The 15906-nt window shown below is 40.1% G+C and overlaps 1 protein-coding gene across 5 annotated transcripts in view; it reads left to right on the top strand.

Annotated features, from left to right (window-relative positions):
- Positions 1-12292, top strand: part of col16a1 (collagen, type XVI, alpha 1) — a 133952-nt gene extending 121660 nt beyond the window's left edge. For all 5 annotated transcript variants that reach the window (XM_051955854.1, XM_051955855.1, XM_051955857.1 and 2 more), the window contains 22 exons: positions 1716-1769; positions 1862-1915; positions 2037-2090; positions 2172-2216; positions 2310-2363; positions 2458-2493; positions 2579-2641; positions 2743-2814; positions 2933-2986; positions 3134-3178; positions 4307-4351; positions 4548-4601; positions 4740-4793; positions 4892-4942; positions 5357-5446; positions 5585-5620; positions 5737-5781; positions 7860-8054; positions 8294-8357; positions 8545-8721; positions 8832-8909; positions 10702-12292. In XM_051955854.1, the coding sequence (XP_051811814.1) occupies positions 1716-1769; positions 1862-1915; positions 2037-2090; positions 2172-2216; positions 2310-2363; positions 2458-2493; positions 2579-2641; positions 2743-2814; positions 2933-2986; positions 3134-3178; positions 4307-4351; positions 4548-4601; positions 4740-4793; positions 4892-4942; positions 5357-5446; positions 5585-5620; positions 5737-5781; positions 7860-8054; positions 8294-8357; positions 8545-8721; positions 8832-8909; positions 10702-10895 (1614 nt within the window). In that variant the 3' untranslated portion in view covers positions 10896-12292. The remainder of the gene's footprint in view (positions 1-1715; positions 1770-1861; positions 1916-2036; positions 2091-2171; positions 2217-2309; positions 2364-2457; positions 2494-2578; positions 2642-2742; positions 2815-2932; positions 2987-3133; positions 3179-4306; positions 4352-4547; positions 4602-4739; positions 4794-4891; positions 4943-5356; positions 5447-5584; positions 5621-5736; positions 5782-7859; positions 8055-8293; positions 8358-8544; positions 8722-8831; positions 8910-10701) is intronic.
- Positions 12293-15906: the final 3614 nt, after the last annotated feature.

Here is a 15906-nt window from a genome sequence, read left to right as displayed (position 1 = left end):
CAGGGAAATGACTCTTTGCTAAGTAAGTGCAAACAACCCCTACACATCTGAAGCATGACAAGTGGCCCTAACTACACATTGCTTTTTTCTCAGTGGTCACAAAGTTCATAATCATGGCTTTTAACAGCTTACTTCATCTTGGAAGCCTGTCATATGTTTTATTCATTAAACATTAAATGCTGTGAAGTAAAAATCACACTATTTTTCTCAGAAATGTTGTGGAATAGCAGGCTAAAACAGCCCATAAGGGAAACACAGGAAACAGGTATTATACAGGTACCTTAAAAGTGTATCTGAGTACAGTTCCTGAATAAGTGTATCTGAATAAGTGAACTCAGTTACTTCCCACCACAGTTTTCATATCTTTGACTTGTCTTCTCTTTTTCCTTCATCTCATTTTTGAATCAAGTCGCCCTTGATAATTCCATCTTTGCCATCTCTCCATCCCCCAGCCTCACTGCATGGCTCTTTAATGAAAGTTATTTCAGATGAGGAAACGATTTGGTTGTCTCTTTCTCCAGTTGTTCAATTATTCCCCCGTCTAAGTGATGGAGAGTGGGACTGCTGCGCAGACGGCCCTCCCCTTCTCCTTTCTCCTCATACAGATTTATTGTTTTGGGAGAACAGAGATGCAAAATGGGTGAGCCATGTGAGCGCTGCATGGAATCCATTTGGAGCATAGTGGCACTTCATAGCAGGTGTTAGCTTGTGCTGCGTGCTGTGGTGTGTCTGTTTGTACTATTTGCGGGAGAGAAGCAGAGAAGTGTCACCCTGCTGCTGAATATGTTACTCATATTCAGCATTGAGGGAGCTGCACACAATGATCAGCTACCATTTAGTTTGTCCCCAAGATGATTAGCTAGGAATTACTTTTTCTAAATTACAGCCCTTCCAAAAACACTCACTAATAAGAAATCATGCTACTAAAACTTACATTTCACAGTAATATTCTTACTATTTATTGTCGTGCAGTTTATTGATTGATTTTGAAAAGAATTCATACTGCTACACAGATCATTTGCAAATGAGACTCCAGCTTCTTCAGATCTCCAGCTTTCTATGATGTTTTTTTATTCACTCATTTTTCAAAAAACTTTTATATCTGTCCTTCCTGAACATGAGCTGTTGCTAGGCAACAAGTCACACTTAGATGTGCATATTAATATTTACATCAAAACAGTATAACTCAGTACTCTGTCAATAGACTATGAAATGAATGTTTCCAACAAAACACGATGAAGTCCTTCTGTATTATGATCGCAACATTTAGTTCCGTAGTAACTGTTTTAATTTTCTATTTTTTTTTGTTTAATTTGTTAGATTTTTGTGTGTTATATGACAGAGCAGGGTCTAAAAGCTTTAGTGAATCACTGATTCTGCAAACTGATTAAAGAAGAGGGAAGCAGCATTTGAAAGTATCATTTGTGCTGGGAAATAAATTAAAGCTGAACCAGCTGGACTGAGAAGTCAGTGTTTTGCCTCTGGGTATCACCATCCCAGACCTAAATCACTACCCTGAAGCCTCATAGAGGTGTAGAGAAGAGGACAAAATCAAATTTAGGCAGTCCCACAGGGAGGTGATCCAAGCCAGTTAGCTGTTTCCTCTCTTTGATATTGACTTAGCATGTCCTTTTTTTTAGTTCCCCTAGATGGGCTTCTCTTGCAGACATCCTCTCCTTCATTTTCTAATCTTTCCTCGCTCCTGTCATCTGCAGGGTCAGCAGGGTGAGCGAGGGTCAAATGGCCTCCCCGGACTGAAGGGCGAGCAGGTAAGTGTCTGACAATCAGTTTCCTTGAAATTATGACATGTAGAAAAATAATTGGTTTCTCTGTTTGATTGATTGTGTGATCTTTACCTCAGGGCCCTCCAGGGACACCTGGGTATCCGGGAACCATGGGGCCGCCTGGACTGCCTGTAAGTCACACTCCCGGCCTCATTATAAAGGAACTATGGAACTGGCAGCTTTCATGGGTGCGTGGGGGGTCACACTGACATGCGAGCTGACACTGATTCACTGCCTCTCTGTGTTTGTCAGGGACTGAAGGGCGAACGTGGAAGCCCAGGAAGCAGTGGTCAGAAAGGAGAATCAGTAAGCCACTACGCCAACAGACAAAATGAGTCTGCAGCTTGTGTTGTATATTACTGGCTAACATTTCCTTCCCTTCGACAGGGTCCTCCTGGTAACCCTGGGTATCAAGGACAAGCTGGCTCACCGGTCAGTGCTTTATCATAAATTTGGCTCGGCAGTATTTATACTCTGGCTTCTTCATTTATCATTTCAAAGTTTAATAAAGTTCTGTGTCTGCAGGGCATTAAAGGAGATACGGGACCAGCGGGGCCTGTTGGTGCCAAAGGGGATCAGGTATCTTTAACACATATCACACATTTACACAATAGAAAAATGTAACTATAGAAATAAATTAAACACATATTCATGTTACTCTTTTTATTCCAAGGGTTTCCAAGGACAGCCAGGTTTCCCAGGACCCCCAGTATGTGCATGCTTTAACTACCTTATTCCTAGTTTTTGTCTTTGGGACAATTGCCTTGACTTTGTATATTGTGTGTGATTTTTAGGGTCTCCCAGGACCGGCGGGCAAACCTGGAAGGGAAGGAGTTTCTGGGCTCAAAGGTGAAAAAGTAAGTGCAAATCATACATTTGGCGGTTTCTGATTTATTTATTTATTTATTTTTGCATCTGATCTCGTCATGTGATGTACCGAAAATTTCTGCTTCCGAAGGGCAACGACGGTGCTCAGGGCTCTCAGGGATCAACCGGACCTCCCGGCTCACCCGGCTCCCCAGGGTTGATGGTACACGTGTTGTTTTTGTTTCTGATGATGTCGTTTCACCCACGCTGACATATTTGTGAACTGTATGCTATACTGAGTCCTCATCTGCACTCTCCTCTCCACTGTTTGAAATGAAAAGGGCCCCCCGGGCATTGAAGGAATAGATGGAAAAGATGGGAAACCAGGGCTGCGGGTAAGTCTCACACATGGATCACATGGGTGTGCCCACACATATGCAGAATATCCAAACAAACAGCATTAAAGCTGTAGTGAGTATAGTTAGAAACATGCATACAATTATTGCCCTTTAACATTGGCTTTTTTTTTTTTTCATTGCCAGGGAGAGACGGGCCCTCCAGGCCCAGCAGGACCACGAGGAATCCCAGTGAGTCTCACCTCTGACATTTACATTATCAGATTTGATTCTCGATCCAGTGTAGAAAACAACATGCATTAGACATGAAAAATATACTGCATATATCAGAATAACCAAATGCTTTCTAATTCAGCTCTTACTATAACGTCAATAATTCTAATCAATATGTATGTGTGTTTTTATGCATTAGTTATATCCATTTAGCCTTTGTTATTTTTGTATTACTAATTTCCAACAGTATGCATTGACAGTTGCATAAAATAAAAGTTAGCCTAAAGCTAACCCATGCTTGCATATAAGCTTTTCAACTTAAGATGCATTAGCATTTAGACCTAATTACAGTTTCTTGTTAAACCATTCAGTAAGTTAGAGATACAGTAAATGTAAATGTTCATTACTTTTATGTACTTTAACTTGTTTTGGTATTTCCAGTGTATTAGGCAGGCTTTTTATACAATGCATTACAATTGCATTGCCATGGCTCACCCTCAGTTTGACAAGCAGCAAGCTAGTATGCAAATCAGCCTGCTTGACTAACCCTTTTTCATTAAAAGCCTATTCAGTGCTCTTTATGGAGATTGACAAAGACAAGTGAATTGTTTATGACCGTCATATTGTGACTTGTTTTAAATATTCAGTTAATGCATGCATGAAAAAGTTTGAAGACACGTGTGATAATCTTGATTCTTGACCTCTGTAAAGTTCCACTAGTAGCACCCTATGCAAATTAGCATGATATTTCACTCACCTCCCCATACTGGAACACTGCATTAATATGTGCAGTCATTACTGGGGCTTGTTAATGTTTTAGATGTCGCCAGTAATGTGACCCCATTTGATACTTCTAAGCTTCCTATCTTCTCCTAAGATCTTCCTAACTTTCTGTCTTATATCTCGACACAGCCGAGACGGTGATATTCACACGCTTTAGTCAGCCTCAGAGATGACACAAGTAGTCGCCTCTCCCTCCCTCTCTTTCTTTTTTTTAAATTTCTCTTTCTTGTGCTCTCAGTTTGTGTTCTACCCAAGAGCAGGTGTTCAGGATTTCAAAGACTCGTCTGCCTCTTCTTTCGGCAGCCTCGACTTTGTGAATTTTTGTACTGTACCGGTCTCATTCTCTTTGATGTCTGTCCTCAGGGATTCAAAGGAAAAACTGGTCATGCTGGCTTCCCTGGACAAAAGGTTAGCCAACGACTCACTGCCTTACCATCACGCTATGTTTTTGTGATTTTCTACTTACCGTTGCCGTCTCTTGCTTATGCACGAGGCCAAAGGTTTTATTGCTTAGCTACATTGTTGTTTTGAATCTTCACTAGCAGAGTGATGCATTCCTCTCATGCCTCATCTGTTTCCTTGTCATTACTTTCTCATCCTTCAGGGTGATGCTGGACCTGTAGGCCCTCCGGGAGCACCTGGCAGACCAGGACATGAAGTGAATATTTTGCTTTCCATCAGTTACCTTACTCGATTTGGCTAAAGATCATATAGCAAATTAATAATCGCTGCATACAAGCTCAAAGCAAGAGTGTAACCCTAGAGATATCTAAAGGTTAGTCTGTGACCTTTTCAGGGTGATGCTGGTACCCCAGGAACTCAGGGACGACCTGGACCCCCCGGTCACATTGTAAGTTCACTTCCCTTTTGATCTTATACATTAATGATTCCTTGCTATTGTGTGTTAGCATGTTAAACTTGAGCAATGTTGTTTGCTTTTCCCGTCAGGGTTCTACAGGTCCAGCTGGGCCTCCCGGACCTCCTGGTCCATCAGGAGTGGTAAGAGAGAATCTCTCAAGCACGTCATCATTGTTGTATTTTCAATAAACAAGACACGAATGATTACACTTAACTGAATCTGTGACACTCCAAGAGGGAAAATGGGTTGTTTCCACAGCCAAAAGGAAGAGAAAAATAAACAAGAGAATGCAGAGGCGAGCAAATAATATCAACATTAATTACGACTCCACAAAACAGAAATGAGTCTGCACACACAGAAAAAAAAACTGAAACAGATATATAAAGTAAAGTTAATGTGCCTGCAGAAAGTGTTAAAAAGAAGCTGTATTGACCATTTATTGTTGGTGTATATGAGTGTGAAAAAAGTTGGAACAAGACACAATTGAAATTCTCTCCTGCTGCCAAAAGTGCAAACAAACAATAGAACGCTATCTTCTTCATCTTCATCTCTAGGGTATAAAAGGAGATAAAGGCCAGGGTGGAGAGAGAGGCCTCCCAGGCATGGTAGGACCTCCAGGACCACCTGGTCACCCAGGAATTATGGTTAGCAGTTTTCACCTTGTCTCAACTCCCAACCTTTTCTCCCCCAAACAAATGAAGTTTAATTGAACATAATTCAAACTGCTAGTCTGACAGCATGTAACACTTAACCTTTTCTTCTGCTTCGACTTTGTCTTTAAGGGAGAGCCTGGCAATGACGGTGCTGCTGGTAAAGATGTGAGTAATGTCTGGGTGTGGGGTGTTTGTCCTCTTTAAAAGATAATGGAGAGAGATGGATGTGTTGATGTGTATATTTTATTCTGTGATGGATATTTCTGTCTTTGTTTTGAAAGGGAGCGGCAGGCTTACCAGGGGAAAACGGGCAGCCTGGTCAAAAGGTAAGAGTTGACTCAGCGTGAATGCACCAGTGTGTATTTGTGTGTCTCATCAAGCTAAGCATCAACCATCCATTACGTCCGAAGACCATTTGAACGCAGTGAGATGCACCCTTTCCCTGCTCCCTTTCGCCCAGGGAGACTTATGCCAGCACACTGTGGTGCTGAACATGCTTGCTCCCCTTATTTCTGCTCGCTCAGCACCTGCACTTAACACAGTCATCAGTTCACTGACCCCCCCGACCCCCTCACTGATACCCTCCTTCCTCCTCACCTCACTTCACCCCCCTAGAAGCTGGCAGCCAGCTGCCTGCTAACCCACTGCAGCTATATAGCCTGTTGGATCTCTCCTTAGATACAGGCTTACAGTAGGTGGGTACAGTGATAAAGTTATTCTTCTGCCTCTGGGATAATGCTATTAAGCATGAGGGGAGATGCTAGATGAGGCTATTTGTCACGCTGACAGGCCGGCATTGTCAGGGTTTTAGCAGCACAGAGGAGGAGAACAGAGGAGAAAGACAAGAACGGACTCCTCTATTCTTCTCGCTCCTCTCTATTTCAAGAGTCGCTTGTCTGTCGGTGACGTGTAAACATTAGACGTCCATTATGGGCTGCTTTGTCCTCGATAAATCACTGTCGCTAATGTAGCGGGGCTGCTTTTGCGTGCATTTACACAACCTGAATGGTAAGTGCTGTGATGTAGATGTAGCCAAAAAGCTGTTTGCTTCGTCTTTGAAATACAGGTTGATAATAATCTTCTTACTGCATGCTTCTTAAATTTGGCAAATAATTATATTCTGATAAATGTATTAATAGGATGAAGAACATAATAGTTAATAGAGTGAGATTGAAACAAAATTACAGCCAGGGGAAAAGAGTTACATTAGCTTAGTACAAAGACCATCAGCAAGTATTTGGTTCTTATTAAACAAACAAGATACAAGGTGTTAATAAGTCAGCTTCATAGGTTCTAATAATCTGATTATTACTGCTTTTAAACCAAACCAAGCTAGCTCTTTCTGTTTCTTTTTACTGAGCTAATCTAAGCTTCTGTACTTCATGTGACAGTGCAGATTACTCACTGATTGTAAGATTGATGGTTCAGTTATCAGCCAAAGTCTTATTTAAAACAGCTAGATTTCACATATTCTGTAACCTTAGAATGTGGAGTTAAGTTAAGCAAACCAAGTTTTTTGTATATAAATTTCTTTCAGCTTATTATAATACATTGGGGGTGAATCTCATAAAACTGCCCTATGAACTTAATAATTTACTTTTTTAGAGATACACAAATGACTTGTAAAACCAACAAACTTGTATTGATGTCCTAAGTCGTCCAAACATGAGATTAAAAGTTTTTTAAACTAATCATCTTATTGAATCAGTTTTCATTTTTTTAGGCAGCCAGTTTACTTTTCCAAAAATACTTCATCTTACTTGTAATGTGAAGTTCATAAAAAAAATCAACTGTGTAATTGCCCCACATAACTTAAGTGTAATATTTTCTACCACTACAACACAAAGTTGAATTATCAGCATCAAAAACCATTCAAAATCCAATTTTATTTAATTTCCAGACTGACCGTAATCTTTTTGTTTTTAATATACTACTGAATTAGTATTCTGAATCCTATGATTTGGTTACTATGGTTACCATGTGTACAGTTAGGCAAGACTTGGAAACTAAATGACCCCTTAATGACAAGCAGGAGTCTTGCATGGCAGCCAGTGAGTGTGTATGTGAATTGATAAATGAGAGACACAGTCCTTTAATAGAATCTAATTAAGGTTAAAAGGCACTGCATAAGTGCAGACTATCTAGCATAAGGACATCAGAGTATCTACTCATCTAACTCTTGGCAACAAAAGCAACTAAGTGTATTTCTGAAACTATTTCTTGGAAGTGAGGCCAATGATTATTAATAGCAAAGTGTTTCTTCACTACAGATCCATAATGGTGAGATTTAAGCAAGGATAAATCCTTATAATCAGGGATGACAGTGCAATAGGCTTGATGTATAAATTCATAGAAAGATAGGCTCTGCCAGCTAACCATTACACCTACCTTGTCTATTTCCCAGGGTGAGCCAGGGGCCGGTGGTCAAAGGGGTCCACCAGGGGAGAGAGGTAGACCGGGACCCCCTGGTGGTGGAGGATATCATGGTAAGGATGCACAACCCATGATTGGCCCAGCTGGACCCAGAGGAGAGAGGGGTAACGCGGGCTCAGATGGCCTCCCAGGGCTCCCTGGTCCTCCAGGGTCACCAGGAAATGACGTGAGATATAGTTTAATTACACTTACAGCACTGTAGCCTGTTTTGTTTGAACTTAATTTTTAACTTTTAATCAGCTCTAAATCATGCTGTAGTCAGCCTGGTTGTAAGAAGAAATGAGTACAGTGGCCACAGGCGCTCACTACCTCCATCTGTTCCAGTAAATAATGAATTTTTTAATTATCCACCTTGATTAATGTTTGCTCGTTTGTTTTTCTCTTTCTCTGGCTCTTCTTAAATAGGCCGTCGTCAATTATGATGAAATCAGGAACTTTATTCGCCAACAGGTCATAAAGATCTTTGATGGTGAGAGCATGTGCAAATGCACGTTGTTGTGAGAATGTTTACTGTGTATTATGCCACAGTTTCTACACCAAAGCAGTATTTTCTCTTCAGATGCATATCTCTGTTTCAAAGACTGATTCCATTTTCCCTTGGGACACCACCGCTCTGTGGAATCATTTCTGTGTTATTGCTTGTTTTGTCTCTCCAGAGAGAATGGCCTACTACATGTCTCGCATACAGATGCCAGTAGAGATGGTGGCTTCTCCAGGTCGGCCTGGGCCCCCAGGAAAAGACGGAGCTCCGGGTAATCCTGGCGCTCCCGGTGCTCCTGGTATTCCGGGACACCTTGGCAGACAAGGCCGGCCAGGTGCAACAGGACCCCCAGGTGAACCTTTTCACTCATACCAACATGAAGGTTATGTTAAGTGTCATCATTAGCTGACCGTAAACTCTGAAGCAACAATGTGGTCAAAATGTGTGACTCTATGTCTGCAGGACCTCGAGGACCACATGGAGATAAAGGAGATAAGGGTGTTGGAGAGATGGGAGATGTAGGACCTCCAGGAGCACCAGGTAATGTATCATGAATCCGTGGGTAGTACAGTCAGTGGCAGATATGTGGCTCTAAGTCAACTTAGTTGTGAAATATTATGTAATCAGATTTCAACCATAATGAGCTTTGACCTAACTTATGCTTAAACTTCTAACTAATCGTTAACAACTTGTGGCCGATTTGACCATGAATATTGATTTTAAATTTAGGCATTTTAGCATTGCAGTATGTTAGTTATTTGTCCTGTCACATATTTCGAGGCACTTACACCTTCAAGAATCTTCTACTAGACTTCTAAAGTGCTGTATGCAAAATTGCAAACTACACCTAATTCTGAATCAAGAATTGGCTGAACTTACATAAATGATGCTAATTACTGAATGTTAGCATATGTTGTTCATTAGTAAATTGCCATTTTGATAAAAGTGATTTTTTAAAATAATTCTTAACCGATTCTAATCAAATTTCCAGCCCAGTTCATTCCAGTCAAATCAGCATCTGACAATCCTTCATCTTTGAGTTTGGATAGCATTGGCAATTGACATCTGCACTTTATATGCTGCCGATTATTTGACTTGGTGAAAAAACAACTGTGCTCAAATAGAATGAGCAAAGCTGGACTTAAATATTTGTTCATGCTTCATTCATGAGAACAGACATGGTAATCCCATCATCTATTAAACATGATGCTTATTGGTGTTTTTACGCATTTTCTGATTTGGTGTGTAGATAATACTTGGTCATACTGCCAATGATTAAAATCATTAATCATGAATCTACACTGTATTTGTGTTGCTGTGCCAAATGGCAACACTTTACTGATGGAAGTTGTATTACAGACTAAAATAAACCTCTAAAGGATGAACTTCACATTTTTGGGTAATTAGCTTTTTGTTCTTTTTTTTTTATTTCCCCTGAGAGATTAATGAGAAGATTGATGCCACCCTAATGTTCTTATGCTAAATAGGAAGCTACAGCCAGAAGCTGATAATTTTAGCATTGTATAAAGCCTAGAGGGAAGCGACTTGCTTGACTTTGTCTAAAGAGAAAAAAAGAATAAATAAATGAATACTAGCACTTTTAAAACTTAGTAACTAGCAAATCTGTTTAATCTATATAAAAACTGAAGTGTAAAAACCAAGCCCCTTCATTGTGAGGTACACCAAACAACTGCTGTAGCTTCTTATTTTAACGGGACACCAGCTAACTCTTGGCCAGAAGGAAGACAAGCTTTTTCTCTCTCTTTAATCTTTAATATTTAACTTAGTCTTTCTGAAGTTTCCTTTTAGGGTTTAGAACCAGGGAATTGATAGTTTTGATCTGATTATCCTCCTGGGGGTTCATATGATGAACCCTTTATATTTTGATATAAACAATTTTCATAAATGAGCCATTTATTTTTTAAAAACAAAAATGTCAAAAACTCACTTCTTCAACCTTCTTAGATGTGAATATTTGGCAGCTTCTCCAGGTTTCTGTGGGAGCAGACTCAAAAGATGTCCCTCACAATTACTCGGTTTTCAGTATCTTAATTACACGACAAACAAAAAATGAAAACAATTTCATGAAACTTTAAAAAATGGGCTCGGTATACGGTCCACTCTAGAAAACAGAGCTCCAGGATGGATTACCAATCAACTTTATACATCTGTGGTGTAAAATGTGTACAAATTTACGATTTTTCAGACCACGTAGGCTCTGATGATACGAAATAAATCTGGGACGCAGTTGCCTACTTTGCCCAGCTGATATTCCAGCCTTGGAGTAAGTGGCAGGACTATTACTTTTCATTTATTTCCTTTCTTCCTCCAGGTGTTCCAGGACCCCCAGGCTACGGTAAGATGGGACCCCCTGGTCCTGTTGGCCAGCAGGGTGTTCCTGGAATCCCAGGCCCTCCTGGACAGACTGGTTCAAAGGGAAAAGATGGCCGGTGTAATCCTGGAGACTGTATGAGCCATCAAGTGGAGTACAGCCCCAAGGGCCCACCTGTCAAAGGTCCATGGTAGAGGCCTAGAGGGGCAGGGGGAATTGAAGCAAATAGACTATATGGAGACGACAGAAAGCCAAAGACCATGACCCAAAGTTATTAAATCTGACCACAAGATGGAATACAGGAGTTGCCTTTGTTGTTGAATAGATAGATTTAACCACACACATTTCTACTATACTTGTGAGCAAAACCCAGCAATTTCTTTCTAAGGGCCCCGCTGGAACTGAGGCCTACAAAGACACACCAGCAGCACATTTTTATTGCATCATTCTTTTTGTTTGTGAATGCCGATTCACTGCTATTTTGCTGTCTCCTATTTTGGTCTTGCCACTTTTTCTTAGTGTTTTTATTCCTTTTGTGCTTTTTCAAACAGCCCAGGAGAGGTGACAAGAATCACAATCTGTATTTTCTTCTCCTTGATTATTAATTCTGGCCTCTTCTGTTTTTTTTCCTTTCATTTTCTTTGTCTAAATCTGTAGGAAGAGAATACACACAATTACTGTAGCACTTTTGTTTCCATCTCATATCTTTGTTCCTTCCTCACACAGTACCATTCTGAGTGCATCCCATGCATTTCTAATATTTTGTCTCAGTGCTCGAGGTGTGATACATAGTTGAATTTGACTAGAGAATTTCCCTAGAAATGTATTTCAGTTCGTGGAACAGATGTCACAAACTTGTATTCGTACCCTCCTTGATGGATCGACTGTTTTGTATATATTTATATTTATATATATAGTGGCTTTTTGTACTTTTTCCAAGGCTTTGATACAAGGCATACACATGGCTAGCCACTTATTTTTCATTGTCAGTGGTTATACAACAAAATGCCAGGGGGATTTTTTATAAACTCTCAAAATGGAATAATATGCTCAGTAAAAGACAAATTATTTATAGAAGAAAATTGTGTTTACACAGAAAGCATATTGGCTTTTCTAATTATGTTGCTAAAGTTAATTTTGTGTCCTCTTAACTCTATTATTCTTGGAAATACAACCATTTTAAAGCCTCATCTCATTTTCTATTTCAAAGTAGCTGTAATAGCCATCTGTCTGCTTCACTAGGCACTTGTTTTAAACAGAAGAAGAAAACATGAGGAACAATTGAGCCCTTTCACCACAGGTACTGTAATGCAGCACAGCCACTAAGCACCATAAAGGATAAAGACAATATTCTGAAAACCATCACAAAGCTTTTGTATTGTCACATGTTACTGTACTTCCTGTTTTTTATCAGTTGTTTTTATAAATTTTTTTCTTATCTGGACATCTGTGGAGTTTTAAATCATTACCATCTCTTATATGCTCTGTAGTTTAAGTGGCAATTTAAACTCTGAGCTGTGGTCAGGCTTTTGTTTTTGATTTTACAAGCCATGGGAAATGTTAAACTGAATTAAATTGCTTTTCAAAGAGACTCTATTGTGTGGCTATTATTCTCAAACTGTGTTCAAACACACTTCTCTCGACGCATTGAGTGAATTATTATCCAGTCAGCTTCTACACACAGATATGTAAAATGCTCCCCCATTGCTTGTAGGGCACTAAGACAGAGAGCTGGTTTGAATTTTTGCAGTGGTTTGTGTCCTTTGGCAGCTGTTTGTGTCTCCGCATTTGTTTCATCTCTTAGCAGTTTTTTGTGTCACTTTGTGGTTGTTTGCATCTTGTAGTTGTAGTTTGTGTCTTCTTGTTGTAGTGTGTACCCAGGCCCGGGGTGGCTAAGCGGGAGGACCGGGACAGTTCCCGGTGGACTGGTCTGATGTTTGGGCTACGAGGGCTGGTGTTAACTTTATTTTTGGGCTTCGTCTGAGAGACCTCAAAGTTGGCCAGTATATTCAAGATGACTTCCCGATGAAAAGTTATCGTTTGTGATGCTGAAGCAGTGACCAGTTTCTCTGTTTCTTCTCTGGAGATGCACAAAGAGGGATGTCTGCAGTGACTGATAAAGAGTCTCACCACATCCTGACATGAGGAAAAAGACTTTATTGAAGACGACAATGAGGAAAACTATCAGACAACAGACGGCATACATTCAAGGTGACCTCTGAACATCTGATCTGGAACAGGAATTCAATCACGGCAGCATGAGTTTCATTTCAGTCTGTAGCTGCTGAATTCATGGATGAATCACCTGGCACTAGAGAGGAAGACCATCAAATATCCACATCAGCTGATGGAGGTCCAAGAGTCTCACCGCACAAACAACCTACAGAGTGAAGACCTCTAACCTGATTGGATGGCCTCCTATTCAGTCATATCTGTGAACAAATGCCTCTCAGTTGATTTGTTTTCTAAAATAAATCTTGTTTGAGTCCTAATCTATGCCTGTGTGTTTGCTTCTTTACACCGTTGGTAACAGTTTAGGCTGTTGGATTGTTCCAGATAAGACAAGTACAAGATACTTCAGAGCCGTTCTACAACGACCCTGACAGGAAGAACTCCAACAGCTGTTGAATGTTCCTGTGGTCCCCTCAAGGCTACAGGAGGAATCCTACGAGGACGAGCCGGTCCACCTGATGGCGGCCAATCACTGCGGTTCAAAGCCGACACCGACTACGTGGACTTCTACTGGACCACATGGAGGTCTTCAAACTGGACCAACAAGATCACCAACTCCCCGACTTGTGAGTCTGAGGATGCCGCTGAGCCTCGGCCCGGCCGGCCACCTGTCTGTCGGTGTGGAGAGAGGTTTGTGGATGCATGTGAGCGTGTCTGTGTTGAAACAGCAGCTTTTGACTCAGTAACACCGATAAAAACCAAGAGCTCCTTTATTTGTGACTTCCACTAAAAAAACTGATGAAAATAAGTTTGCCAGGGTTCTGACTGATAACAGATTATTAAATAATGAAAATAATAATTTAAATGTTCCTTTAAACAATCCTTTTAGGTCTACATTTCCTTTACACTGACTTCTTGGTATATGTACAAGTATTTTGGGTGGAATATACCAATAAGCCCAATGTTCAAGGGTTCTTCCGGGAATATACCATTAAACCAAATTTTTAGGTAAATGTTCCAGGATGTTGGGTAGAATATACCATCAGATAAACCTTTTAGGTCTACATTGGAAGATTTTTGAGTAGAATATTACTCCAAACCATCCTTTCGGTCTACATTTAAGGTGGAATACTCTTTTACACCAAGATTTTTTGGTCTACGTTGAAGGATTTTAGGTGAAATGTTCCTTTGAATGAACTTTTTAAGTGTATGTTCAAGAATGTTGGGTGGAATATACCATCAGACCAACCTCCAAGGTCTACAGTAGTGAATCTTAGGTGGAATATACTATTACACTCACCTTTCAGGTGTACATTGGAGGATTTTAGATGGAATTTTCTACCAAACCATTTTTAGGTCTACATTTAAGGATGTTTAGGATGGTATATTCTTCCAAACCAACTTCTCAGGTCTATATTTCAGGTAGAATATTCCTTTTTTTGGTCTACATTGAAGGGTTTTTTCTAAACCACTCTTTCGGATCTATATTTGAGGTTCTAGGTGGAATATTCCTTTTAACCAGCCCCTCAGGTCTCTTTGAGAATTTTGGATGTAATACTCAGTTAAACCAACATTTCACTAACCGTGATGTCACCCATTGGTTTCAACGCCGAGAAAATGAAGCCCGGATTTTGCTACTTCCTGGTCGCCATTTTGGATTTTTTGGAGCCAGTGACATAAAAAGCGTCATCAAACAGGCTGGACCGGAGAGCAACACGGGGCAGGACCAGTGAATGGGACTGTCAATCAAGTATAGCCACGCCCCCTGGCTCCGCCAACTTTAATGATTTATTTAAAATTCAGTATTGATTTTTTTTTAAGATCGGCCACCTGATCTCTCATTTTGACCATGAAAACTAACGAGAAAAAAATCCTGAGCTGTAGAAAATCAGTCTATCAAATTTTATTTTTTCCAAAAATGAATTGGGGTCTATGGAGCAAAAGCTTTTTGGAGCCAACCCTAGTGGACGGTGTGATATTGCAAGTTTTTGACACTTCCGGGTGGGCTTCAGTTTTGGAGCCAGATACTACGTCCAACTTTATATACAGTCTATGTTAAAAGCTGCACCGATACGAAAATAAACACTTACCAAACTATCAGAGTCCTTTCAGTGTCTGCTGGTAGAATCAGCCGAAGGTTAAAAAAAAATGCTTAAAACAAGCTAACAGGCAGAAAAATTGTTTGTGGAGAAGGTTCTGCTGCTTCTCCACCGATAAATAAACCAACAGTTATTAGAGCAGAGTCTGGGCTGTCTCCTCCAAAGGACCTGTCAAATATTCCAGACCGGACTGTCAATCAAGTAGCCCCACCCCCTGGCTTCGCAAAACTTTCTAAAACAAAAATTCAATATTGATTTATTTTTAGATCGGCCACCTGATCTCTCATTTTTACTAATGAAAACAAATTATATACTGTCTATGCACCATACTCTGTTTGGCTCCACACTTCCACTTCCGGTGTCAGAAAATGAAAAAAATGAACCTTTTTTCGTTTCTCTCTCTTACTGATTTTATTTTCTTCTATCCATCCATTCTCTATACACCGCTTTATCCACACTAGGGTTGCGGGGGGTGCTGGAGCCTATCCCAGCTGACACTGGCTAAGGCAGGGGACGGGTCACACCCTGGACAGGTCGCCAGTCTGTCGCAGGGCTACATATAGAGACGAACAATGATTTTATTTTCTTATTGTAAATATAAGATGAAAATCAAAGCATTTTTAAAATTTCGTATATCCCTTTTTGATCATGAGAAGGAAAAACGCCTTGTATTTCAATCTTAATTTTTGTATTATAAAACCAAAATCAAATAACCACTCGTTTTTTGTTTTTCAGAATGGAAATTGCAAAATGTACCAGACCATAGTGACATCATTAGAAAGTTATGTTACACTGTGAATAACAAACTTGCAGACAACAGTGCAATAATTATTCTTTATTCATGAGGAGTAGATATCTGTGAACACTAATTTGCTTGATATTTGATATTGCTAAAAACGACATTGTGATGTTGTAAAGAATAGTGTTGGAGATT

Source organism: Acanthochromis polyacanthus, chromosome 11, assembly GCF_021347895.1.
Source record: "Acanthochromis polyacanthus isolate Apoly-LR-REF ecotype Palm Island chromosome 11, KAUST_Apoly_ChrSc, whole genome shotgun sequence".
Lineage (NCBI taxonomy): Eukaryota > Metazoa > Chordata > Actinopteri > Pomacentridae > Acanthochromis > Acanthochromis polyacanthus.
The sequence above is the reverse complement of the archived record's forward strand: the minus strand, read 5'-3'. Positions and strand labels throughout refer to the sequence as shown.